At 36.4% G+C, this 25116-nt stretch overlaps 1 protein-coding gene across 10 annotated transcripts in view; it reads left to right on the top strand.

The window, feature by feature from the left end:
* Positions 1-25116, top strand: part of LRBA (LPS responsive beige-like anchor protein) — a 512136-nt gene that overhangs the window by 355667 nt on the left and 131353 nt on the right. For all 10 annotated transcript variants that reach the window (XM_036031880.1, XM_036031882.1, XM_036031879.1 and 7 more), the window contains 3 exons: positions 1691-1803; positions 21739-21879; positions 22814-22933. In XM_036031880.1, coding sequence (XP_035887773.1) covers positions 1691-1803; positions 21739-21879; positions 22814-22933 — 374 coding nt within the window. The remainder of the gene's footprint in view (positions 1-1690; positions 1804-21738; positions 21880-22813; positions 22934-25116) is intronic.

The following is a 25116-nucleotide window of genomic DNA, read 5'->3' as shown; positions in this document are numbered from 1 at the left end:
CAGTGTTTGCATAAGGATAGATAGTACTTTAACTAACAGAGGAGGTATTTGAGAAAGTAGAAGATAGTTTGTGGAAAACTGAGGGATAAGCAATAGAAAAGATGGAAAAGTGTGAAGTGAAGGTAAGGTACGATTAATGGTATAGTTTTATGCACACGCACAATTCATTTTGTATATAAAGTCAGCCCCCTGTTCATGGGGCACATGTTCCAAGCCCCCTACAGATGCCTAAAACCATGAGTAGTACTGAACCCCACTTATATTATCTTTTTTCCTATATATACGTATATTTTATGGCTTCTCTCTGGCATATCCTGATTGCTCTTGTGCTTTGAAGACACTGAGGGAAATAAGTGACATTTGAACACGAGCTCTGAAATGTCTCTACAGTCAGTCTGGTAACCGAGGTGGCTGCTAAGTGACTGAGGGTGGGAGTGTCTGCCATGTGGATACGCTGGGCAAAGAGGTGGTCCGTGTCTCGGTGGGACCACGCAGGATGGTGGAAGATTTCGTAACATTACTCAGAACAACATGCCATGTGTAAAACTCAGGAATTGCTTGTTTCTAGAATTTTTGATTCAGTGTTTTTGGACCATAGTTCACCAAGAGTAACCAAAAATGTGGAAAGGAAAACCATGAGTAAAGGGGACTGCCATGCACATGTATATATATGTGTCTGTGTTTATATGTGTGTACATAAAGTATATATTTCTAAATACATAGTGAAAAACAAAACTGGAAAGGTTGTATGGAAAAGTGGAAGATTTTTTTGTCTCTTTGAGGAGTCAGCAGTCAGTTCATTGGGAAACTTGTGAAGTGTTTGAACCAAGGAGTGGTATCAGCACTGTGTGGGAAGGGAGCCTGGAGGCAGAATGAAGTTGGTAGGTTGGAGTAGAGAGAGCAGGCAGAGAGCAAAGTTAGGGAGCAGTTATATGTAAAAAAGTCATACAGGCCCGAGTTAGAGAGACGACACTGGGAATTAAAACATAATATTAAATAACAGGAATTTACAGGGCACAGACCATGTGACACCAGCTAAGCATGTCATTGATGGCCATTCGTTTGGAGGAAGCGCAGGAGTGTGTATGGCAGCTTTTGGGAATGGGGGAAGCAGCATTGACGATGCTGTGCATCGTGTTCAGAGGATTAGTGAACTTGAAAGCTGTCACAGAAATTCCAGCGTACTTCGGGACAACTCTGATTTCACAGATGAATAAGGAATGCCCGCAGGGCTCGAATTACTTAAACTTGGTTGATTGGTTCATTGATGGCAGAGATATGAATCTAGTTTTGAAAAGCTCTATGAGAATTATAAACTTTTTAAAAGTTTTAATAAAAAATATTTTAATTGGTACGGGCTTTCAGGTAACAAAAAGTAGTCAAGTGTAGTTTATAAGAACATAAACTTGGAGGCCAGAGTATCTGGATTTGAATACAATTCAACCATTACTAGTATAGCATTTTTGGACAAATTACCTAACCTTTTTGTGCCTCAGTTTTTTCATCTGTAAAATGGGGATGATACTAATTTCATAGGGCTCTTGTGAAGATTAAATGAAATAATGTATGGATAGCACTGCGAGCAATAGCTGGTACTCAAAAACTGTCATTATTCTTAGTGAATTATACTCCTGAATCTGCTTATCATTTTATTATTCTAGACTGAGTACTTTTTTTTTTCCTCTGCCAGGACGGAGTTACAATGACTTAAATCAGTATCCAGTGTTTCCCTGGGTCATCACTAACTATGACTCAGAAGAATTGGATCTTACCTTGCCAAGTAACTTCAGAGATTTATCCAAGGTAATTTCTTAGGAATCATCTGACATATAATTGTTTCACATTTAAAAACATATTTGATGACATTAATTTTCACATTCCTTTTTAAAAATCATTTAATAGAATTGTAACTTTAATATATTTATCTTTTAAATGTATTTTAGTGCTGTCAAATTTAAAAATGAAAAACTTGATGGGAATTACAAATATTAGGTTATATGTTTTTTCCATATACACTTAAGAAGACATTATTTGCAAACAGCAACTTCTTCTTAGGGTTTTAGTATTTGGTAAAACATGAAGAAAATCACGAAAACTTCTCACCAGTGTCCTTGCAAAAGGACGAAGAGCCCCTGCTACTCCGAGTCTCCTGACCTCCTTGCTCTCTTTCCCTTCGCTCATCCACTCCTCGTTAAAGCAAAATGGATTCTTTTTAAGTCTGATGTTGAGTTATATGAGTCCAGTGCTTAAACTTTTCTTAGCTTGTCACCGAATGCAGAATAAATCTTTCCCAGCCAGAGCTTTGCCTTCTCTGCCTTCAGTGCTTGCCTCCCTGCTTGGTGAGCGGCTGGCGCTCCCTCTGCCCTGAGGCGGCTCCGCACCGAGACCCTGACTGGCTGCCTTTCTCCCCCAGCGCTCCGCTCCGGTGTCTTTCCGAGCACTTAACGTGCCCTGCCTTTCACATAGCCTTCTACCCACTCTGTTGGTTCTTATTTGTAATGACAGAGTTCTTGTCATAATTATTTTTCCCATGTCCGGCACAGGGTGTGCCGTCAGTGAGTGTTAAGTGAATTAAATAATATATGTGACATTTTCCCCAAGGTATAAAGTATTATTATTAAGTATGTTTGATTTTTAAAGTGTAAAACATGTAAACAAGGGGGAAATTACTGCTAATTTACAATGTATCAATAAGGAATAATTACATCAGATAGACACACTGTATTCTTTAACTTTCTCTATATATTTCCCATATATTTAGGTATTCTTCAAGAATTTTCCTTTTCTGTCCTGAAGTATCAATGAACAGAATATCCTAAATCATCATTTTCTGATATAAAATAAAGTTTATATGTCTTTTTTTTCCTTTTTAGTTTTTTATTATGGTGTATTTCAAGTATATACAAAAGTAGACAAAAGATGATAATACATTCCCATCTACCAGCCTCATCTACCTGATAGCTCAACAGCTATCAGGACGTTGTTACACTTAATTTTATCTTCACTCTCATTTTCCTTCCCCCTTCTCATGTTACTCTGAAGGAAATCCCAGAAATCATACCATTCCATTCACAAATATTTTAGTACATATGTCTCAAAACTAGGGCCTCTTTTTTAAAGCACAACTATATTACCCTTAGCAATCCTAAAATATTAACTATAATTTTTAATATCATCAAATATCTAATAGATACCATATTCTGAATTGAATTCCAACTTTTATAATTCTTTCTGATTTGTTTATTTAAATCATGACCCAAATAAGTACCGCACAGTGCAATTAATTGGTATATCTCTTAAATCCCTCTTTTTTCTGTGGGATTCTCTTGCATCTTTTTTTCTAGTTAAGTAATTGAAAAATATAGTTTGTCTTACTCATTTCTTTCTTTTTAAAAAAGTTTTTTGAACACACAGTTAAAGTGTTTTTTTTTTTAAGGTGTCTTTTTTAAAAAAGATTTATTTATTTATTTTTAGAGAGGGAAGGGAGGGAGAAAGAGAGAGAGAGAAACATTAATGTGTGGTTGCTGGGGGCCATGGCCTGCAACCCAGGCATGTGCCCTGACTGGGAATCGAACCTGCCTGCGATGCTTTGGTTCGCAGCCCGGGCTCAATCCACTGAGCTATGCCAGCCAGTTCTTACTCATTTCTCAGTGTGGATTTTGCTTATTCCATTCCTGTGGTGCAGTCTGACAGGTTCCTCTGTCTTCTGTATTGCTTATAAATTGGTAGTTGGTTTTAGGGGATGACAGAATTCAGATTAGATATTTTTGGCAAGACTGCTTTGTAGGAAGTTTTGCATTCTCGAGTCAAAGGTATGTAATGTTTATTTTACTTCTCATTTTTGTTGTTAGCAGCCAATGATACTTAATGCCGGATTTGTTGGTTTGGTAAGGACTGCAAAATGATGGTGTTTAAATTCTGTCACTTCTGTTTCATTTATTACTGGGGACCCTTCTGTAAGGAGACACTTGCTTTCACTTATTATTAGATCAGCAGGATTTCCCAGGTGACTGTGAGGAATAATAAGTGGATAAATGGTTGTTTTGGTTTTTGTTTTTCTTAAAAACAAAAAGAGAAAAGAAAAGGAAAGGAAAGCCTTACTACAATTAGGTTCTTAGACCCTGCAGTACTTCCCTGGAATCTGTAGCGCTCTCTGGTCTACACTGAGGACTGTATTAGTTTGGCTTGTGTGATGAGCCACAATTGGTCAGTAATAAACACTGGGCAACTATTTAATGCTCAGGTAATTGTATCCTATCTGTCCATTATTTGAATTTCATGTTATTTAAAGTACAAACCTCATTTTTCATTAATGCATTAAAAAATAAAATGTGCTTCACAAAATAAATTACATTTCAATAAATAACCTTTCTAGAGTTCTAGAAGAATTGCTCTTTTTCCCCCCTAGCCGAGTCCTTCAGTTTGGACTTTTATTGAAGCACAGAGCTTATTAAGACTGTTCTGTGCTTTAGAGGATTTTTTTGTAGGCTCCTCAAGACACAGTGGGGAGTAAGACAGATTGCGGACAGGGTACATGCTTCTGTCCTGATGGAACAGTTACTAATGGTGATAAGTGGGAGGCTGTTGGGGTGTTTCTGCTGAGACTGTGTTTCTGTCTTCTGCCATCACTGTCCCCGGGCAAGAGCTCCCATAAACCTGTTACCTCCTCATTCCACTGTTCCCTGCCAACCGCTCCATTCTCTGACCCGCGACTCTGTTCTCTGTCCCATGAAAAATCTTACCTGACCAGAAGACAGCCTCCAGACATCTATTTTTAAATGTAGGCTTCATGGTGTCTTCATCATGAGAATTCATAGAAATGATGTTAACAAAATGCTGTCATAGATTATTTTCCAGCCAAACAGAATCCTTTTTAAACTTGAGTTTTATTTGTATATTACACCTGTTTCTAAGGAACTTGCCAAATTCTTCTGTTGGATGGGTAAAAGACTGCTTTAATAACGCTTCTGTTACCTTCCGTATGTGGTAAACAGGGCTGCTTTTTATGCCCCACAAGATGAACAACAGTAATTTCCTTCCTCATTTTTTTATAGAGCAAAAGTAAAAAGGGGCGGGCCCTGCAAAACCAAAACAAGAGCTGCTTTCCTTAGTCTCTGTCCATGTCTGTTCATATCTGCTGTAGAAACACGTACAGACATCACTTTTGTATTCAGTGCCTTTGCTTGTATCTATTTTTATATTATGAGGTTTTGTGGGATATTTGTATGGTGAGCTGAGGAGGGAGTGTTTATAAAGAGTGTCTTCAACAAGAACTGAAGGCTACACAGTTGAGCAGCAAACAGCAGTGCAGGGGAGAAGCGGGGGGCTCCAACACTAGCCACAGACAGGTAGTGCCTCCTTTCCTATCACACCGCACTAGCACGAACACTGCACTCATTTCAGTTTGTGAAAATGGAATTCCACTAGTGCTGATTGTTTTCATTAAATATTGATGGACATAAGTGAGTTTGGAATTAACTACATTATTTGTACTGAAATAACCATGCATATCAGATATTTAAAGTTGTAATTTACGTGTATAGAATAATGGTAATTATTTATAAAAACATCTCACTTATGTTGGTATTAAAGTCTGCCATAATGTTTACAGTATGATTCAGTTTTCAAATGTCTATTTATTCACATACTTTCAGGAATGCATCTCATACGTGAAGTGAGCTGTATCTCCATGAATAATGATTATAATAGAATTATATTAACATTTGTCCTATAGTATACATTTAGCAAACATTACTATTTGTTTAAATAAACTTGAAAAATTGAAGAAAACATTGTGTGTAAAGCTTAATTTAAAACATAAACAGATCTTATTCCCATTCTTAAATAAATAATATAGCTTGACTAGCTTTAAAATGTATTGAATTATTTACACATATTTATTTCCCTTTAATTTCTCCAAAGCTGGTTTGCAGAGGGCTTTTTGATACAAAGCTACAGTTTTGTTTGGTAATCTCTTCCATGTTGCACAGGGAATCTTCTTTCTCAAGCCCAGTTAATGTAAACAACACCCTTTCTTCTGTATTATTTTTTTGAACATTTTTGAGAAAAGCAAAAGCCTGCATAGAATAATGTAAAATTATATTTTGTAAAATTTTATTTTATGTAGAACTCTTTTTATAATAATTACAAATTGGTATTATCAGTCTTTTAGGAAATTGAATCTATTTTTGTCTGAAAATTTGATGAAAATTAAATCTTTCCTCGTATTGAGAAAGTTCTCATTTAATGTAATAATTTAATTTATTATTTCAAAGCTAAACAACAAGTAGGGGTCGATTTTGAAGTTGATTTTTTTCCTTCTCCTTTCCCAGTTTTTTCATCATGAGTCTAAAATTCTGACTGATGAGAAGACAGATGTAATCATGCATTGACTTTGGAGTGATATTGATTCATATTTTATAAATATATATTGATTTTTATATTTTGACAACCCCCTTGACAGAAATAAGAGGCAACATTTTCTTTTTGTCCTTTATAAAAAATTATAATTAGGGCAGGAATATATTTACAAAATGTCAGGCCATAAAAACAAATTGTGATGGCTGAGTGGTTCAGTACCAGGTTTCCTTTGTAGATGAGGAAGATTTTCTTTGCTACCATGATTTATTTATTTTTTCTTAGTAGGAGATGGATTGTGTAAACCAGTTTTCTAAGAGAGGAAAAAAAACAAGATAATCTGAGGCAGTCAGTTCTCTTCTCATTGGTCCACACAGTTATTTTAGAATATTAAATATGTGCAAATACTGTAATCTGGATACATATTATAAAAAACACGTATGTTCTCAGATTGAAATGTAGTTGATAGCTATTTCAGAAGGTAGAAACATCCCATTTTATGACTGTTAACTGTTATTTACTGAGGACTTCCTATTTGTCATGTTATCGAAGTTTATTACAGGTGTTAACTCTTAGTCCTCACTAAGACCTTCTAAGGTGTGTGTGTGTGTGTGCATGCACGCATGTGTACACTGGATTAGGATTTAAAGTGACTTTTCTTACCAGGAGTTCTGACCCAGAAGGTGTGAGAAACAAACTGTTATGCTGCCTCCTACTTTTGGCATTGATTGCTGAGTCTGTTTTCATGCTACTTTATCAAGTTGCCTTTCACCTCTCATGCTGAAACAAACACCCGGTGACGTACAACCAGGGTTGGACTGCTTGGAAAAGGAAAGCTTTTCCAAATTGCCTCCTCTTGGGGTGTTTGTCCCAGCATTATGCTCCATGCTGTTTTGATTTTATCTGTTTTATGAAAAAGCTGAATGTTTGGTGGAAACTAGAGAATTACTGATGTCACTACTCGATTATTAACTTGCTTTTTCATGTGTTGGTTGTTCGTTGAATAATACTGTTTACCAGGGACTCTCAGTTTCTGGAGATTAGAAAGAATAAAATCAGGTACTTACTACCCTACTAAATAGTAAACTAAAAATTGAGGGAGAAAGCCAGGAATGGCCAAAGTATAAGCAAGTATTTTATTTTTAATAATCAGAGCTTACATTCTTAACATGAAGGAAGCTACTGAAAGAGACAGTGTGAGTTGAGAGGAGAGAAAAGGCATCCGAGTTCGAGCTCTCACGTGCAAGAATAAGGTCCCTCGTGCAGAAACGAGGGGAGTGAGGGAAGTCCCGATAGTGGAGGGAGAACCTTTGCTGTGGTCTCCTGGTGCCTGCTTTGCAGTGTAGGAATCTGGGGAAAGTTTTCTATCAACAGGTCTTCAAACTGAGTGTTAACTTTTGGTCCAGGCGCCAGTAAATCATAGTTTCTTCTTAAAAAAAAAAAATCTATGTTGCAGTGCTGTAGCATTCATTCACACTGTTAAAAAGAGCAGTTCCCATTGCCCTAGTCTGGGTCAAAAGTTTCTAAAGAGTAAATGCTCAGATAGCTGAAGAAGGGAACTGAGTGACAGTGCTCTCACAAATCTATTTTCTTGCTGATGAGTTGCTATTGTTGGTTCTTGGTAGTTTTTTTTTTTTTCCTATTTCTCTTGGTTTAAAGAAAAAGATGATTTTCTTTCTTGGTCTCTCATTTATCTCCTACCATTTGGTTGTGTATTTTTATATGTGAGATATTTCTCTCTAACACACACGTTTAGTATACACAGCATGCATCTTGACCTGGAATTGACTACCGACATTTAACTGTTGTTGATCAGACAACACTTCTTTATCTCTTTAAGTTTTAAGTGCTGTTTCTGACGAATGCCAGTCCCTTTAGTCTGTTCTGTAACAGATATACCGGGAATCAATATACCATCTAGATGTCACAGGGGGAGAACACTCTTTTGCAGGGGAGGAAGGGCAGTATTGTTTAAATAGGATAGGTGTTATAACTTTCACTTTGTTTTTTCTATATATTGAGCTTCAGTCAAAGGAAAGGAACTCAGACTTAAAAAAAAACCCTGATATTGCAAAGGTAAATAATGAACCTTAAATATTTAAGTAAAATGTAAATGCACAAAAAGAAATTAAAAATTACCCCACACTTGGATATTTTTTATTGGTTGACAAAATATATTAAAATATTTTAATCTAGGAATCAAATATGGATGCTGTTGTAGCCACATTGATTTTGGGGATTTTGGCATAAATTTCATTTTGTGGCCTTGGGCGGAATTTACAGCCTACTAAGCAGAAGAATGACATTGGGATAGTTTATGATATGTTTGTAGTGTTGTACGCTCTTCTTTAATTCTCTCAATGACACTGTGAGGAATGTGTTATTATCTTTAATTTATAGGTAAGAAAACTAAGATGTAATGAGGTTAAGGAACTCTCCAAGGTCACACATTTCCAAGTGTTAAGGCTAGAATTTGATCTCACATCTGTGTCTGTTAGTGAACTGGTATGTTTTAGGCATGACCAGAAAATCTTTAAACTTGCATTTATATCAACTTCTTTCCAAACCCACTGTTCTTCCCTTTATCTGAGGAAAAGGCAAGAGGTTTACTTTTTGGAGAAACTGCACCAGAGATGTTTCTGATTTGAGGACTCTGAGAGCAGCGGAGAGAGGGTTTAAAGTAATGAATGGAAAACAGGAGGATTAACTAAAAGGCTTAAGTACGGGGTGGTGAAGTCCCCCAGACCCCTTGGCTGTCGTGCTATCAAAATTCTGGCAGGCGGGCTAGCAGCAGCCCCACCCTGTGAGACAGAGGATTATATCATACATCACTCTGGGCACATTGACTGGCTCAAAAGGAAAGACCTAAAAAATACTAACATTTAGGGATTCCACTTGGAGCTCCCCTGACTTCCCTCCAGTGAAGCCTGCTGTTCCCATTGCAGCTTGTGCTGCGTGAATTTCAGTCTGCCCTTTCGGGCTTCCGTTTTAGACACGAAGGTACAGCCAAGTGTCAGCAAACGCGCTCCAACAGTCTCCAGTGCGAAAGGTGACAAAGGCAAAACAAATGAAACGAAAAATAAACGAAATCAGAAAAAAACATAGACAATTTAGGAAACAGAAAAAGCCTTAGAAAGAAAACAAGAATACCCTTACAGTGATAAAACTATTGCATTAATATTTAAAAAAAGGCTATTTGAAGTCAAATGTACATACAGATATTTTTTGAAAAGAACATCAAAATGATACAGGAAGATAGCCTGGGCAGATAAAATTGGAGGACCAGAGTAGGAAATCTTTGGATTTAGGTAGACTTGTGTCAGCCTGCCTCCATTTATTAGCAAGGACCTTTAGCTAATTACTTAGTTTGCGGGGGGGGTCTCATATAGCAAGCTATATAATTATATATTATATAATATTTATATTAATACTTCAGAAAATTTTCATTGGTACACTGACTTCTATAAACTTTAAACCATTACTTGTACATTGTGATGTATTTAGTTTAAAACAGGGCTATGCAACTCTTTCCCCAGAATTTAAAATTAAATTCAGCAAAGTGTGAATATATATACATTCAGTAGATACACATTGATGTGTGTGTGTGTGTGTGTGTGTGTGTGTATGAATCTGTATGTATATATGGAGGGAGGGAAGGAGGGAGAGGGAGATATGGTGTGCATTTAGAGGACTTGTTGGAGTTTTGTTTTAAAGTTGGATAACAGTCTATTTTGTGTGATTAATCTTTAAATTTACATTTATTAGCTCTGGCTGGTGTGGCTCAGTGGGTTGAGTGTTTACCTGTGAACCAAAGGGTTGCCAGTTCGACTGCCATTCAGGGCACATGCCTGGGGTGCGGGCCAGTCCCCAGTTGGGGGCATGTGAGAGGCAACCACACACTGATGTTTCTCTCCATCTCTTTCTCTTTCCCTTCCCCTCTCTCTCTGAAAATAAAATAAATAAAAAACCTTTAACAAAAGAATTGCTTCTCTTTAAAAAATAAATTTACACTTATTAAACATTAGCACTCTGTATTGCATATTTGGTTTTCTACTGGAAGTTACCCCCTAGCAGAAGTTTTTAAATGACTAACAGAGGTTAACCTTACACTTTATTTAAGCAGCCTTCAATGACATTGTTTTTTAACATTAGTCAGTAAACGATAAACTGCAGTAACTGAAATGGATTGTGGTTAATATTACTGTCAGCGTGATGAATAATCCTGACACATACCAGCAACACACTGCCAGTCAGTAACCCTTCTCCAAGTTAAGTATTTATTCACTAATCATCCTAAGTTACTGTGGTGTGGAGTGACCATTTGTTATTATTTATAAATGGATTGTCTTATTTACATAGCGCTACCAGTTTTATCCCATAATACTTCCTATTTTCTTAGTTTAGTGCTGGGTGTACTAGTTGGGATAGATTCAGAGTAGAGGACATATATACTTACCATAAATTTACATAAAAACTGATTTTAAAAAACCTAAATTTTCTTTTTAAGTCTAGTAAGTGCTAGTATTGCATCTCTGATTTCAGGCTGGGGTATTTTTTCTCTTTAGAGAGAGTTAAGTGTGGTGAGTTCCTATGTATACTTCTATGTGTCACTTCTCAGTCTTACATTTCCCTGTGGTACTCAAACTTATTTTAAGTGAATATGTAGTACCCTACTTACACTGGGTAATGTAGTGACTTACCCTTTAGTCTCATGTTCACGTTCCTGTCCAATTCTTTATTCTCAAAGTACATTTATAAATAAACATACTTATTCAACATTAACACCCATTTTTAGTGCCCTGTTTATATTCGATAAATGTGCTCATTCAAATAATTGATTATTAAATATTCGTTGTGTACCACTTGTGGACATTATCCTAAGGCCTGTGTCAGAAACAGTAGCAAATGAAATAATCCCCACTTAAAGAGTTTTGTAACTGAATGTATGTTATGTATGAACCACTTAAGGAGCATAAGTTAATTAGAAATGTTTTATTTCTGTGTGACTTTATTTTAGCCTTGCCCACCTTCAGAAAAAGGAATTTTTTAAATGTGAGTCCACAATTTGAACCAAGTTTTCGAAAGTAGAAAAAAGGATGCATTCTGAAAACAAAAACCATAGTTATTGTTGCCCACTATGTAAACTAGTATAAACAATTAAATAATTACCTTTTTTTAAATGTAGGAAGAAAAAAGTACAATTATATTAAGAAATATATTCTGTATATTCTGTTAAACTACATTAATTGATTTACTTTAGAAATATGTTTTGCTGCATGTCAACTGTAATAAAATAAAAACAACAAATACTTGTTTGATTAGGTCAACCATTTTCAGTGTTTTTCATCTCATGGCACACAAGCTAATTAATAAAATTCTGTGACACACCAAAATATGTAATTTTTGTTGATCTGACCAAAATAGGTATAATTTTGATTGATTTACAAAAAATAATAGTAAATGCCTACCCTTTGTGCTCCAAAATGACTTTTTTTTAAAAAAATCAGGTGCTTATACTTGTATATAAGGATTTCTGGTACCAAAAATTAACCAATCAGATGCAACCTTGTTATGGGATGTGACCAATAAGATGTGGCTCTGTTATATGACCTGTGTATTTATGGTCCAAGACAAAGCATTCACACTGAATGGCTATTGTTGTGTTGGCTGTTGTCATTTTTTAAAATTTGGCAATCTAAGGAAAAAGAGGCCAGTGCCTCTGACTAAATAGTCAGGTATTACATGTAAAAGTGCTTGTGGCATAGCAATTGAAAATCACTGGGTTAGGTTAATGAAACGTGGGAGCTGTAGATCTACAGGTCACTCAGCACATGATTTCGGAGCCCGAGTAGAACATTTTTGCAACACAGGCAAGGTAATTAAAAGACATTAGTAGCATTAAGAACTGTTCAAATCATTTACAACCCTCTAGCCCACTGAGCTACCTAGCCAGTGCTACATTAAGTTATTTCTATGATTCCATTTTCTCTACAGTATGATTTATTATTCATATTTTTAAAAAATTTAGTGGTTCATTGTTTGAAATAATACATTTTTAATTGATTTTTTTTTTAGGGAGAGGAAGGGGGAAGAGACTGAGAGAAACATGAGTTTGTTTTTCCACCCAGGTGTGCATTCATTGGTTGATTCTTATATGCACCCTGTCCAGAGAGTAAACTTGCAACCTTCACACATCAGGATGACGTCCTACCTAACTGAGCTACCAGAGCAGGGTCTGAAATACACATTTTTAACTTACGACAGCCTATCTTCAGAGTACATTATACCACTTCATACAGCTTTCGAGCTTTTTAACACTATCCTCCTATTCTCTCTATTCCAGCCTTTCAAGCTATTGTTCTTTCTTGTGTGTGTATATGTGTACAGTAATATGTCACCTTGCAAACTTCAGGTGTTATTTTTTCACTTTTAAATCATTTTTATTTTTTAATTATATTTGACATACATTATTATATTGGTTTCAGGCATACACCACAGTGATTAGACATTACATAACTTACTAAGTGATCTTATAAATTTTTCAGCTAAGTATGCTATAAACTTAGTGCATTTTTACTGTCGTTACTATTTTTGCTTTATATAGCCATCTTTTAAAGCAATAAAAATAAAAAAAATGTATGTGTACCCTGAGTGTTGCCATGCCCGATCATCTTTATTTCCCTGTATGGCTGTACATTTAAATCTGTCACCGCATTTCTTCTTCTAAAGATTGTTATTAGTATTTCTTGAAGTGTATGTCTTCTGGCAATTGACTCTTAATTTTATTTTAATCTAAAACAAATATTTCACATTGCTTTTAAACAGTATTTTCACTGGATACAGAATTCTAGATTGACAGGGTTTTTTGGAGGGGAGGATTGGTACTTTAAAGGGGCCTTTTTACTGTCTTCCAGCTGGCCTTCGTACTAATGACAGTTTGCGTTCTCATAAATTTTTCTCTTTCAGTGTAATAATTTTTATTTTCCCTTCCTCTGACTGTCTTTAAGATTTTTTTTCTCTATGTGAGATGTTAAGATGATTTTCTGCTCTTTGTGGAGTTTATTGTTCATTTGTTTTTCTGCTTTGAGTTTTTAGAATCTCTTGAATCTGTATTGTGTTTCTTATTAATTTTGGAAGTTGCATATTCATTTCGTAGATGTTTCTTATGCTCTCTTGTCTCTCCCCTCCTTCTGTGACTCCAATTGCATCTGTAGTAGACTCTCTGATTTTGTCCCATAGTTTTTGGTTACTTAGTCCTCTTTGGGTTTTCATTTGTGGGTAATTTTTATTAATGAACCTTCAAACTTGCTTACTCTTTGCTGTGTCCAGTTACTCATAATCTAGCTCATCAGAAGAATTATTCATCTCTGATATTTATTTCAAGCATCTGAATTAAATTCTTTTTCTATAGTTCTCAGCTCTGCTGAAATTTCCCACCTGTGGATGTAAGTTTTCCACCTTTCCACTAGATAGTTTTTTAGTGTATGAAGTACAGTTTTTTAAAATATCCTGTCAGATACTTCCACCCGTCTGCATTATCTCTGAGACTAGTCCTTTTGATTGCTTTATCTCTTCCTGATGGGTCATTTTTTCCCTTGAGTCTAAAAGTCTCACAGTTTTTGGTTGAAGGCCAGTAGAGGTGTGATAGGAGTACTATTTTATGCCCAGAAAGGCGGGTGCCTCCTCCACATCAGGCAGTTTGTGCCGGAGTTCAGTCGGTCTGGTGGAAAGAAGAGCTCCATTGAGTTTGTTGTTGGCATTATTGCCTTCAGTGCAACACCGACTTCAAGTTCCTCCCTCTGAACTCCGTCCTTGCGGGGGGACGGGGTGGGGGGGACCCTGAGGTGCTGCTCCTGCTCTGCCGTTCCAAGGACCCTCCGCATGTGTGCCACCCAGGAGCTTTTATGTCTCCCTCTGGTTTCTCACTGGTTTTCACAGCTAGGTGTTTTGGGGCCCTGCCTCACAGGTAAAAGCCTTAAGTATTGGGGTGCTAGATATGTGGTGCAAAACCTGCACAGCTTCACAGGGAAGCTGTGAGTGCAGAGCTCCCTTCCAATTCATGTCGCTAAGTCAGAGGTGGGGTCTCTGGCGAGAGTGTGTCACAGCCCTTCCTGTTCTGTGGGCTTTCCCCTTGTTTTCTCAGTGTGTGAGCTGCTCGGCTAGTTTCTGGATTTATGTCAGAGGGAATTGTTCCATCATGTGGCTGCAGATTAGGTTTCTTTGTGGGAGGCCACCATCTTGGACCACAACTGCTGATTTCAATGGTCTTACATGATTCTATTTGCCAATGAGTGGTTTTTGCTACGTCAGCTTTGGGCCTCTTGGGTGTTTATCATTTTCACAATTACCTAGGACTATTTTTTTTTTAATTTGCTTTGGATTGTTAGGATTGCCTTTTGGGTTCTTCGACCATTTAGCTCAACACTGGCATTGGATTATCAGATTATGTTTAATCAATTTATGTGCCTTTCTCAAACTCAGATAAAAACCTATAGTGAAAAATCACTTACTATAAACCATAACTGAGTAACAGAAGTGTAAAGATGGTTCTACTGATCTACTAATGTAAGCATTTTAAACGATTTAGATTCTATATGCACAGTAAGTAAAATGAAATACTCTCTTTTTCCCAAGATGTGTTTGTTAAATTGAAATAGTATAGTGAGTGTATGCTTAATGCCCCTTGCAAGAAAGTGTGTTTTCAAGGGATTAAGAACTGCTGTGGTCCTTGAAAACGAAAGTGCTTGTTTGTTAACTCTAAAAGCCACAGTAGTGTGCCAGTGACATTTTTTTCTTGACAACATTAAATAAAATGTAGAGTGCATGAAGATAAGTGCTGAACCATTTCAGCCATATATATAGCATTTGACGAAATACCCTAAAAGCCAAGGCTGAGTAAAAATGCTGATCAGGCTGTTTGTTACACTTGTCATTTAGATAAAAGAGCTGTTCCAACTGACACAGAATAGTTGCTGTACCTCCTAACAGCGGCAGCATTGCTTAAATGACACAGGTTGTTTGCTTATTTTCTTCTCTTGGTGGGCGGGGGAGAAAGGCAGGTGGTGGAGATGCACAGAATAAAATTCACTTGAGTTTGTGGATGCAGGTATACAAATACAAAAAATTTAAGAGGAAAGCAAAGCAATACACTTTGGTGACAATACTTACGTTTTTGGTGTACTTGAAAAAAAAAGAGCTATTTTTGCCACACATCTCTTTTGGTGTCCCAGCACAAAATATTCATATCTTTCCCAGTTATAAAGCCTCTGCTAAAGTGATATTCACATATATTGATACGTGGGGATAAAAACGTGAATAGCATTTTCTCAAAAAGAGAATCTAAACTTCGAGTGAAAGGATTCTAATGACCTTACACATTTAGCACCAATATTTTCATCAGTCCACACAACACAGGTTGCTTTAGGACTCACTGGTCAGTTGAGTCAGGGTCAGCTCTGACCTTTGCTCCTGCAGCCAGCTTGGTAACCAACCAGAAATAGTCGCTTAACTTCTCTCAGACTCAATTTTTTCACCTGTAAATTGGGAATGCTAATGCATTTGTATATTAATGGGTTTTTTTGGTGAATGTAATGACATAATTTTTAAAAAGATTTGATTTATTTATCTTCAGAGAGAGGGGAACGGAGAGAGAAAGAGATGGAGAGAAACATCAATGTGTGGTTGCCTCTTGTGTGCCCCCTGCAGGGAACTCGGCCCACACCCCAGTCATGTGCTCTGACTGGGAATTGAACTGGCGACTCTTTGGTTCACAGGCCTGTGCTCAATCCACTAAGTCACTCCAGCCAGGGCTGTAATAGCATAATTTTTGTAAGACTGAGAACCATCACTTATATCCAATAAATAGTAGCATTGTCATCAGATAGAATGGCCCCTTTAATTGGCATATAGTTATTTCCTGTAATCTTCTCAAACCAAATTATTACTCCCTAATCAGGAATGACCATCTTTTATGATGTCACATTTCCTGATAGCCTGTCCTCTTTCTTTCCCTAAATTAGATGAAACTAACATTTTAGTATGACATTTTTATAACATGAAACATCAAATTGGTGTAACATTGAGCTTAACCAATCTCTCTCTCTGTTTTGTTTTTCCTGTTTTTAAGCAACGGCTCTCTTTTAGTATCTACACGGCTTTCCTGCTTCCAGGAAAGAATGCAATTTCTTTTGTCCATGACCTCTTAAATGCTGCAGGACAGGTTTTATGTGTAGTCCTGGAATTAGAGGATGTTTCAACTTTCCTAATGGTACCAAATGAAGGTGACACTCACAAATGGCTTTCGGCCAGTCATCAGGATCCTGAGCAAGACCCTAAAAGTAGTTTTGCGCCTTTGCCCACCCTTCCTGAGCCCCACAAAACGTGTCTTTGTGATACATTCTCCTTTAGCATCTACAAGCGCCCTGTTTCTGCACTTCATGCTCCAGAATGACTTTTCTTTTTCTTTCTTTCTTCTCCCTCTTTTCTGCTTCTCATCCTCATATGTTAGGGCTTAATGATGTTCTAAAGAAAGCCTTCACAAAAAGAGGTAAAAACCTCTTTTGAGAGTTGGAGTTTAAGAAGTTTGTTAATCCAAGCAAATCTCTGCCCTGTGAAATTACTCAGATTTCTTGTCAATTTCCTGTAATTTTCCTACTGTAAGTAATTTTGTTACAGTAACAAAAAAACTTTTTGTTGCTGTAATCATGGTAATTCTGTTATAGTAACAAAATTATAGTAACAAAAATTTTTTGTGGCTGTAATCATGGTCCAGCAGTTTGGAACATTTCACTTCTAAAATGTTGACATAAAATGGAACAGTTCACATATAAATCTCAAAAACAAGAAGGAATTATGGTGATGGTGATAATAACAATTGTACTTACTGAGCACCTTCTTTGTGCCGGGACCTTTCCTCAGCACTGTACATATATTATTAGCATTTTAAGTCAATCCATTAAATATCATACTTAAAAACTGAAAATGTAAGAAGTTGGAAAATTGTCAAAACTAGGAAAAACAATTTTTAATACAACAAGTTTAGGTGGATAAAATGGACCAAAGACTGTATTTTGAGAACTGGGTTTTTGTCTCCCAGATTTATATTGGTTTTGAGCTACATTACTTAAGATACTTCTTGTCTTCATTATTAAAACAGGGATATCTAGCTCACATATTTATTATGAGAATGCATTATAATGCTTTATAAATTGCAAACTGTAGTTTGCGATATTACTCTTTTGGAAGATGGATATTAGTAATTATCCTGAATTTTAAAGAAGAAAGAGAAAACTTAGAATCTATCAGCACGACAAAAGCCTTTTTTTTTAACAGCTAACTTTTACTAGTGATTATATGAGAGTCTGTCATGTGCCCTTGAAGGGGTCTGAGAATTCAAAACTATTTGTTTTTAATTTGTAGATGTTTGCAGCTTGATATTTCATATATTTTTCATAGTAAAATTGGGGGGGCCCTTGGGACTTTTGAAAGTTAATTTGCCTTTGCTTGTGCGCCTGAGGCAGGCAGAAGAGTGCAGCTTGTTGGGACTGCTGCGTGCCACCAGGCTTCTCACCCATAGCGCCCAGCACTGGGCGCCCGGGGAGGGTTGTGGGGTTTCACTGCATTCTTTTCTCATAGACTTCACTGGTGACATCAGGTTTGTTCAATGGGTTTTCTTAAACATGCTTAAATCAGCTGAAAATATTTATTATTGCTGATACTTGACTGTGTGCCCAGCACTGAGCTGGGCACTTTAGATGCAGTATTTTTGGTTCCCTTCTGATTAGAAGAATTACCTCTCAAAGAAGGTAATGAGGTATTTCTTATTGTAATAATCTTAAAAATCTGATTTAGAAGGTTTTACACATCTTGTTCAGAAAGGTATCATTACTGTTTCTCAAACAGTATACTTATAACTCTAATACAGTTGTCAGTTTTGCTATTTGTGAGTTGAAATATTCTTAAGTATAGTGATTTTTTGGCTATTTGTACATTTTCAAGAGTTTTGATGTTCTCTTTTCCAAGTTATTTCTATTTTTTTAATGTAATACTTATTGTGGTAATTTTATACTCTGATTTTTAAATCATTCTATTCTGAAATTCTTTTATTATTTTATTGATTTTAAAAATCTTATACAATTCTATTCGTTAGTCTTATGTAATGTCTGTAATTACTTTTCTATATCCTAGGGCTGTTTATGTTTACCTGGCTATGAACTTGAATTATACCTCTCTAATCAATACTTATTTTTATTGATTTTTTTCCAGGAAGTTACCATTTTAAATGACCAGTATTTTTTGCTCTTATCCCTTTAATCAGTTTGCTGATTTTTAAAAATACTCAGCCAAGCTTTTACAGTTAAGTCATACAAAGAGGTCTCTGTGGCATGATGGTGCTAGGCATTTTTCTGAATTGCCCTCCAATTGATACTCGTAACATCCTGTATAAGCAAGAGGAGCCCTCAGCACTGGCTTTTAGTTCTTTTGTAGAGATGAATAAACATCTTGAAATGCTGATTTAGACAATGTTTTAAAAATGCTATGATGCACTTTGGTGTATGACAGACTCTTGCTTAGTTAAATGTTTTGCAGCATTATAACATAGTTGGATCCAGCTCATCTTTTAAAGCAGTTGTCAGGAAAATATGGGCCAGCATGGTAGAATGTATTAGCTCAATACATTGTCTCCATTTTATTATGAAGCTGCTGAGGAAGCTGTGATATACAGCACTGTCATTACAGATCTATTGTTAGGACGGTTCCACAGTCTTCTTTGTACCACCATTAATTTATAGCAGTAAACAATATGTAGCCTTCCAACTGCAGCAAAGCAGAATCTTTTAATGAGGTGGATGTTATTACCACAATAAATCAGTGCTTTCGCGTAATGTATAATTCAATGTGTGTATTCCCACTGTAACTTCTCTGAGTAAGCTGATAGTGTATCATTGTCATTGCACAGCTCCACTGATCTTTTTTTTTTTTTAACCTTCTTTTATTTGGGGACTTCTTTTTTATATGCTTGCAAATAAATGTGGTATGTCTTGATAGCTGTCCTCTAGCAGGCTTCAGAAACCAACTGTAACAATAACAGCCAGAATCAATACTGCGGGTTCTACCTCTGTGGATCTCTGTGCAATGCCGTTTTTTTTAGATGCTAGTGAAATCAATCCTAATTGGTTTTAGCGTTATATTCAAGAAGCGTGATTCTATAACTATTGATTTTGGGGGTGTACTCATTTGGAGAGTAATAAAAATAGGAGCAGATAAAGTGACTACTTAATACGCTGCAGAACCATACAAAAGGAGCATTGATTCTATTTTTAATTCACATAATTTGTCTTCCAGTGATTTTATTTCTTTTTTTCCTTTTGCATAGCTCAGTCTTTAGGGACAGCAACTAAAATCCATTTAAAGGAATTCAAAATTGGTTCTGTAGCAAAGATTTCTTGGAGTCAGTACCATTCTTAACTGGCATAAATTTAGAAAATCAGATATAATTCTTTTCTGAAGAAACTAATGCTTTAAAAAGTGACATTTTAAATCAGTCTACTGTGATACTGATTTAGAATAGTAATCAACTAAAGATTTTTAAGTATTTGCTTGTAAAGTTAAAAAATGGCTTAAAATAAAATGCTGATTAGAACCTTTCAAAGCTATTGAAAGAGAATGGTGCCAAAGATAAACAGTTTGAAAAAAAAATAAAGAAATGTAGACAAACTGATGAATTTTAACTGCTGCTTAAAATCACGTATTAACATGAAAAGCAGTTTAAAAAATAGTTTAACATTGCTTCATATTCAATGGACTGTGTCTGAATGTATCATTTTTAAACCAATATTTTAAAATTATTTTACATTACCATTTCCCCATTAATAATCAGATATTTCCTTTCTGTTATGAACAAGAAATTACTAACTCATAGATTTTCATTAAAGAAAGTAATCTGACATTTTTTTCAGTGAATTGGTACTTAATATTTTAAATAATCAATAAGCATTTTCTATAGTCAGAATTTTTTATGACAATGAATTGTTGCTTAAAGCAGTTGATCTTAACACTCTTCCAGCCCTTAGAACCCTTTGAAAATCTTCCCCCCCTTTTTTATTGAATTTATTGGGGTGACAATCTTAAGAACCACTCAGTGTATCTTCCTTGAGAAAATGTTTGTGTGCATCACCACACACAATCTTGGGTGCTGTTCATGGAGCTCAGGTGTTCCCTGAACAGCAGCAGCAGCCATGATAACATCTGTACAGCTCTCCTCTTAGCCAACCAGTGTGCTGGGGGTTGACAGGCTATTATTTTATTGAAACTTGACCCCCGTTCTAGAGATTAATCTTAAAACCAATAGTTAGCATTCGCTGGGTGTTGTCAGGCAAGGTTTGCAGGACTTCACCTGTGCTGACTCATTTTATTTTCCAAACCAACCTTCTGACTGGACCCTCCTGTCCCCCAGTGAGCCCACGCTCTTCGCCACTCTGCTGGGCTGCTTTCGGGACCTCTGCTCTAATGCATTGTTTTCTGGTATACGTTTGCAGTCTGTCTACGATTCTTTCCATATTGTGCAGTTTCCATTGCAGTGCAAGTACATTTCTTGCAGGCATGTTTTTTTTCCTCAAAATTCTGGTTCTGCTCATACTAGTAGAAATTTCTAGGTTTCTACCTAACCCCCTTTCCCTGTAATCTCCTCCTCACACTCCCTGCTCCCTCTACTTCCATTCTCTTCTCTTCTCAGAGCCTTTTATAAATCAGTCCTCCAGTGTCAAGATTCTCTTTCTGGTTGTTGCTTCTGATTAACTAAATAGAATTTTATAGGCGCTTTCAAAGTATTCTGTAGTTACTTCATGTAGTTGCCTTTTTTAAAAAAGTAACTTACCCAAGGGTATGTTTTTTATTGATTTTTAGAGGGAGAGGAAGGGCAGGGCGGGGAAACATCTATTTGAGAGAGAAGCATCCACCAGTTGCCTCCCACACGTACCCCGACTGGGGATCTAACCCACAAGCTAGGTATGTGCCCTGACTAGGAATCAAACCTGCAGCCTTTTGGTGTTTGGGATAATGCTCCAAGGAACTGGGCCACCTGGCCAGGGCCATGTAATTGTCTTTTTGAAAATGCTTGCTACGGGCTGACTAATGACTTTGATTCAACAAAAGCTAGACTTAGAAATGATAGGTTTCTCCATTTGTTCATATGGGTATGTTTAACCTCCATTGATAAGAAGTTTGTTTTTCTACTGCCTGGATGTAACAATGTATTTTAGCTCAAATAGTTTCTATAGTTTTTAATTCATTTTCAAACTTGCTAAAAGGGCAACATTTTAAACAGTGAAAGAGATAAAAGACACTTATATTTGTGCTTTTGTTTTTCCTCCCCACTGGCAGCCAGTAGGAGCTTTGAATCCGAAAAGAGCAGCGTTCTTTGCAGAGCGGTATGAATCATGGGAAGATGATCAAGTTCCCAAGTTCCACTATGGTACTCATTACTCAACTGCAAGTTTTGTTCTCGCGTGGCTGCTAAGAGTAGTAAGTTCCATTTAAATGATAAACCATGCATAAATAAGTTCAGTGTTGTGGAGGATAGGCAGTCTTTTTTGCATGTTTTTTTTTTCCAGGGACAAGGTTCTAGTTGTATCTGTTTTTCCCACTTGCTCTGTATTAGTGTAGAATTGCCTTAAAAATATTTCACCTCAACCTGTGTCACCTTCTTCCTTAAATTTGACTGTTCACATGGTTGATATCCTACCTGATTCTAAACTGTAACATAGGTTATATTCAAATGTTACCTATTAAAATAAAATTTCATGAACACATCGATGTATACTCATATACTTAGGAACTTCAGTTGCCCGGAATGGAATAAGGTATGTCTGTAGGTTACTCCAAGGCTGCCATGTATTGATAATATATTGGTTAAACAAGAAATGTTTCTGTAAAATGGAAAGGTGATTCATCTACTGGAAAGTAATTTCTTTGGGAAAGCATTAGCAGCACATCATTAATTAAAGCTTGTTAGAAAGGTACAGGCAGACATAAATCCTAGAAGTAATTTATAGTGCTTAGCTAATTTCAAGCAATTATCCACTAATATGTGTTTAAGTGTTCTTTAACTAAGAGGAGGCTTTTAAATCTTCCGAACATTTTTCTTTTCTTAATCATAAATTAAATATTGAGTCGTAACAATAGGAAAATTACATATTTGACAATTTCCCTGTGCTACGAAGAAAATACCATCTAATTTATGTGTGAATGTTATTAATAAATTGTTCTTAGAAGGAAAAGTGAAAAACGTACATACCAAATTTTGGAAATATTTCTTTTGAGAGAAAAATGATTTGAGAACACATATTACTGGCTAATGTGTATCAGTCATTAGAGTATTTAGGTATAAAGATGGATAAAAACCACATGTTTATGCATGAGAGGGAGGTACTGATTTTTTTAATTGCTAATTTTTTAGGAACCCTTCACAACTTATTTCCTAAATTTGCAAGGAGGAAAATTTGATCATGCAGATCGAACTTTTTCATCAGTTTCCAGAGCTTGGCGAAACAGTCAGCGTGATACATCTGATATTAAGGTACAGAAATGTTTCACTTTTCAAGTATTGCCCATGTGTTCCTTGTTGAATGAATGTTGACCATTTCTCTTCTGCTGCCCAGCCTAAAGATAAGCCTCAAAGACTGAGGTCTTAAGTGGCCAGGAACCACTGTGCGGAATTTGTCTGGCTCTCTTTTTCCCTCTTCTGCCTGTCTCTGCCTGTCTCTGCGTCTGTGTGCATGTCTGTCTCTTCTCTCTTCGTCTCTTTCTTCAGTTGTGGAGTGGAGTCTTTATTCCTCCTCCTTGGAGCCTTTATTTTAAAAATTTATTATAGATACAAGGAAGCATGCTCAATGGAAATCTAAATTCAGTGTATAAAATTGACATATAGTCAGAAATGCACTGTGAGAAAGATCTCAAGGCTTTTATTTCATTTTATGTCAGAGACCCCACGTCTCTATTCTTAAGGTGGTTGGTCATCTTTTACCGGCTGCGGGTCTGAGTGCACGCCTGGCTCTGGCCGGTGCAGGACTGCATTATTAAGGAGGAGAAATGAGAGCTCTCTTGTCTGCGTGCTCACTGCTGTAAAAGACCCAGACTTTGCGCAGTGGTTACTGTAACCCTTACCAGACTTTTGCCCACACCCTCGGAAGTACCGTAACTTACTTTCATGACACAGTGTCTCTTTCAGTAAGATGTTGACGTCAGATGCTCTTGAATGTAACGAGATATGCCTGTCGTGAAGTTCCTTTTATAGTCTCATACAGACATGTAAATAATTATACTATATGTGAGAAAATGGTGAGTTCTGTGTGGGATATATTGAGAAGTTACATTACTAATGTTTATGTTTTTATAGGGTACTTTAAAAATTCAATAAAATGTGTTCACATACTTTCTTAAGATTTCATCTATGAAGAAATAATTACATATTGGGACATCTATAGCATTTTTTGATATCACTAATAACGAGCTATGGAATACTCTTGAAATGATATATCACACTCTTTAAGAATCATCAGTAGATAATTTGGAAATGACTATTAGATAGCAGAATAGTTAACAGATTTAATAATTGTTACTGAATTCCACTTCTGATCTTGCATTGTGTGATTGTCTAACTCTTTTGAGAAGTAGCAGGAAACATAGACACGTGAAAACACTGATCAGCCAGATTTCTTGTTCTCAGATTGAAGATTGAAGAGTTGTAAATTTTTTAAAAAATTGTAAATTTCTTCATTTAAGCATGCAATGACCAAGTTACAGCCGCATTCTTAGATTCGACACTAGCAGTGTAAACAAGAACGAAGTCATGAGTTTGAAGATTGTTTTTTCCCTCAGTATTAGAAGGGAGCGGGTGTCTTTAACTCTCTCCCTCTCTCAGCACCAGACACTCCAGTTCGGTGCTGGGTCAGGCGGGAGGTGCACGTGACAGATCCTTGTCGTCCCTTTTCCCTAAACCTGTCTTTTTTTCCCTCAGTATTCTTTAATGAGCACTGTCTGGTTCAGTTTTTTGAATACTTCCCTTAAAACACCCCACCTGTTAAAATAGATAAACCCACACAAATCAGCTACAACATTAAAAAACAACAACAACAACAACAAAAAACACACAAAATGCTCTGAACTTCTTTACTTTTCTCCTTCCTTATTTTGCTCACTGGTTTTCTTCCTTCACAAGTCATAAGACCTTAAATGTATCTTGCTTTCCCCTGAATGCCCCAGCAGACTTTAATAAAATCGTTCCACTTACTAGACAATACTAGAGTTTCAGGTCTTGCTTCTGTGGTACTTAATTTCTAGCTTTCAGCAGTGTCAGATAGGGCATCTGTATGAACAAGTAGAGAACGGGTTGAGAGAAAAGTTAAAAAAAAAATTAAAATTCCTCGGGTCCAGTTGATTGGAGCCTGATTAGAAGTAGAGCTTCATTCTTAAATACTATTTCATTATGTTGAGACACACAGAAATTTTCTTCAGGACTAACTTTGCTGAAATCTACTTGTCCTTCTAAAAATATGAATATTCTCCTTTTATGTTTTTACCATAAAATATCTGTAGGGTAGATAGGACATTGATAAATTACCCCATTTTCTGTATTGATAACCAACTAATTTGGGCCCTATGGCTTAGTGACTTAAATACTTTGAAAAATACGCAATATATGGTTACTGTCTGTCTGGGTGTTCGACCCACAGCCCAGGATGGCTGTGAATGCGGCCCAAC

This window comes from Phyllostomus discolor, chromosome 8 (assembly GCF_004126475.2).
Source record: "Phyllostomus discolor isolate MPI-MPIP mPhyDis1 chromosome 8, mPhyDis1.pri.v3, whole genome shotgun sequence".
NCBI lineage: Eukaryota > Metazoa > Chordata > Mammalia > Chiroptera > Phyllostomidae > Phyllostomus > Phyllostomus discolor.
The sequence above is the reverse complement of the archived record's forward strand: the minus strand, read 5'-3'. Positions and strand labels throughout refer to the sequence as shown.